At 32.2% G+C, this 2,772-nt stretch overlaps 1 protein-coding gene across 1 annotated transcript; it reads right to left on the reverse strand.

Annotated features, from left to right (window-relative positions):
* Positions 1-202: 202 nt before the first annotated feature.
* LOC134250649 (glycerophosphocholine cholinephosphodiesterase ENPP6-like) lies at positions 203-2,653 on the reverse strand (the record flags this gene model as incomplete). The annotated part of the gene is made up of 3 exons (XM_062733001.1): positions 203-448; positions 590-683; positions 2,486-2,653. Coding segments are annotated over 3 exons (474 nt in total), but the record flags the coding sequence as incomplete, so codon positions are not given.
* Positions 2,654-2,772: the final 119 nt, after the last annotated feature.

The following is a 2,772-nucleotide window of genomic DNA, read 5'->3' on the forward strand; positions in this document are numbered from 1 at the left end:
TTTTGTACTTAGTAAAAATCATATACTAGCTTTGTGGCTTTCTAATCGCCTATCCAATTTTTTTTTAGACCAATGAACTTCATCTTTACTGTGTTTTATAGGGTTTTTCTGAGAGATGGCAGTCAAGAGACATAACATTTTAAATGTTGTTTCAAGTTTACATATAACACTTTATTTTTAAACATCAAATAGGTTGCAATACAGTAACATAAATAATTAGGTATTTTATTTATAAATTAGATGAGGACAACACTAAACATAACAAACAGAAACAAAGGAAAGAACAATTCTGTTGATCTTGCAGAAGAAATGTCAGACTTTGTCATCATTTGTGCGATATTACTCCAAGTTCCATTGTTATCCTTTGGTTTTATTCCAAGAATATCACACATTATTTGATATAGCTCCACGTTAGCTATCGGTTTGCTCTCAAAATTCTTTTTGAAGGCTGCAATGACATGATAAAACAAAATCGTTCCAGTAATTAATCAAACTGTTTCAAAAATGTATATATAAACTAAGCTGGTGCGCAGAATCAGACATTTTTTTCTTAAAATTAAAAACCATATTGGTTTTGACCTAAACTTACCGGGTCCGGCTGCTCTGAAAATCGCCCTCATATCTGGATTAGTATTATCATATCCATGCATGCCTTTGTAGGTAGTTCCAGGTTTAAATTTATCCTTGTTTAATGACAAAAATTTAATTTTCATTAGTTTTTATTAATAGTAAAATAATCAAGTCTCGGTTCATCATACATCTCATGACAGCTGATCACAAGAAAAAATGAAAACATGCAGTTGCGTTCTACATTGTTAAATAGCATTTATACAAGTAGGCTAGGTTAATATTAATGAATAAAAATCGGTCATCGATCATATTCGAAGAGAGTACTGTGAAATTTAATAACGATTTAAATCTTTACAACTTACTGAACTGTGACGCAACATACACGTCATTGAAATATTAGTTCCCTTTTCCCCGCAAGCACTTTTTAGCGCGGTACAAGTTTCTCTAAAGTTAAGCGTATATAATTATGACGCAATACTTGAAATAAGGATATATTTTTCTTATTTTTTGAGATTTTATCAAGCATAAAATAGAAAGGAATTGACCTTAAATTGAAGATTAAATGTAATTTTGAAAGAGCGTGGAAAATGCGTGTTTGCGGGAAAACGGTATATGCGTGATTTTGCGTTAGAAATACGAAATGGTATATGCGTTGAAATGCGTGACTGCAGGGAATGGGTTTAATTTAATTTGCCTGAAAACACCAATAATAAACAAAATGCTCCTTTGTGAATTCGTGATGGAATTGTAGATATCCTCTAATAATATCAGACCAAGATTAGCATTTCAAAAGTTTTAAGGGATTATACAATTTTCAGTATCTTTTAATTTGATAAAAAGGTGTAAGTAGTTCCTCTGTCAATCAATCAAGCCGTAAATTTCCGAAAATATCATTATTAAAAATGATACTCAAAGATAAACATTTACATTAGGTTATAGATAGTTTTTCGATTGGCCTGGATTAAGGAAGATCTACAAGAAATAAATCTTACTTAATTCAGAGTAGTCCAAAACTATCTCAAAGCTCCATTGATTGTGGACAATGGACTGACAGCTCCAGATAAGGTGCGTATTTGCAGAAATACACATTAAATTTTACAAAATACGCATTGAAAATTAAAATAGAGCGTACAATTACGCATTAGCAATCATAGATACGCATTACACCACGAAAGTAATGCGTACAAGTTGAAGAATACAGGTACGACTTACTTAATGATACGAATTGAGGTTAACTCAGTGTTTGATTTTTCTCAAAACGAAGTACAGACTTAAAAGCCTTTAAGTGACAAGGAATATTCTAGTAATGACGACGACGACGATCTCCATTTCGGGAGGAAGAATCGGAAATTTAGATTAAAATCCATTTCTTTGTAGAAAGACTATGCACTAGGCATAATATATTATTATGGGTTTATGGGCCAATTTTAATCTCTCTCAACTTGCCATATTTGCGAAGATCTTTTCAGTTTACTCTTGATACGATATCTTAAATGAAGGAAAAGTTATCTGTGTCTCTGACTCTATGGTACAGTGTACCTTGACCTACTGTATAATCTTCCTTGTCAAAAAAGAATGCTTCCCAATCTTAGCAAAAAGTCTTGTTGGTATTTACAAAATTTATTTAAATAAATGCAGAATCTGCATGAGCTTTGATGTTTTTCCCACTTCGAAAGCTCGTACTTCGATTACAAGCTCAAAATAAAGGTTAAAACATTTCTATTTAAACAAAATACTCTTCAATCATTTTGCTGAAAATCAAAATCTGCATTGATTTGAAAATCAGGGAGTAAATACACTTTGGGGTAAAAAATTATCTGGAGCTCTGCAATGGACACTTCATTAATAACTTGATTTATCTCCTTTGAATCTCCATCAGTACATATAGAGATATACCGGGTATATAAGTACTTACTGCACATTCGCTACATTTCCATGGAGCTACTATTGCTGTTCCACTATCAGCTTCTATAACGATTGGTGCTGTACGTTTGTGGTTCTTCAGATGATAACGACCAGGAATTGATTCCTTTTTGTAAACTGTTATATTCGGCTTGTTTGCTATAGATAAATCGTTGTATACCTGAAATTTTTAAATGAATTTTTTTTTAAACAACCTATGAGAAGCGAGAACAAAAGTTAGCTCAACCAATTGCAAGTTTGATTGCCCTGGAGCCAGAGATGATAACGGTGTACAACTAA

Source organism: Saccostrea cucullata, unplaced genomic scaffold (genome assembly GCF_032062105.1).
Source record: "Saccostrea cucullata isolate Sc308-1 unplaced genomic scaffold, CSIRO_AGI_Scuc_v1 ctg10, whole genome shotgun sequence".
Classification (NCBI taxonomy): Eukaryota; Metazoa; Mollusca; class Bivalvia; order Ostreida; family Ostreidae; genus Saccostrea; species Saccostrea cuccullata.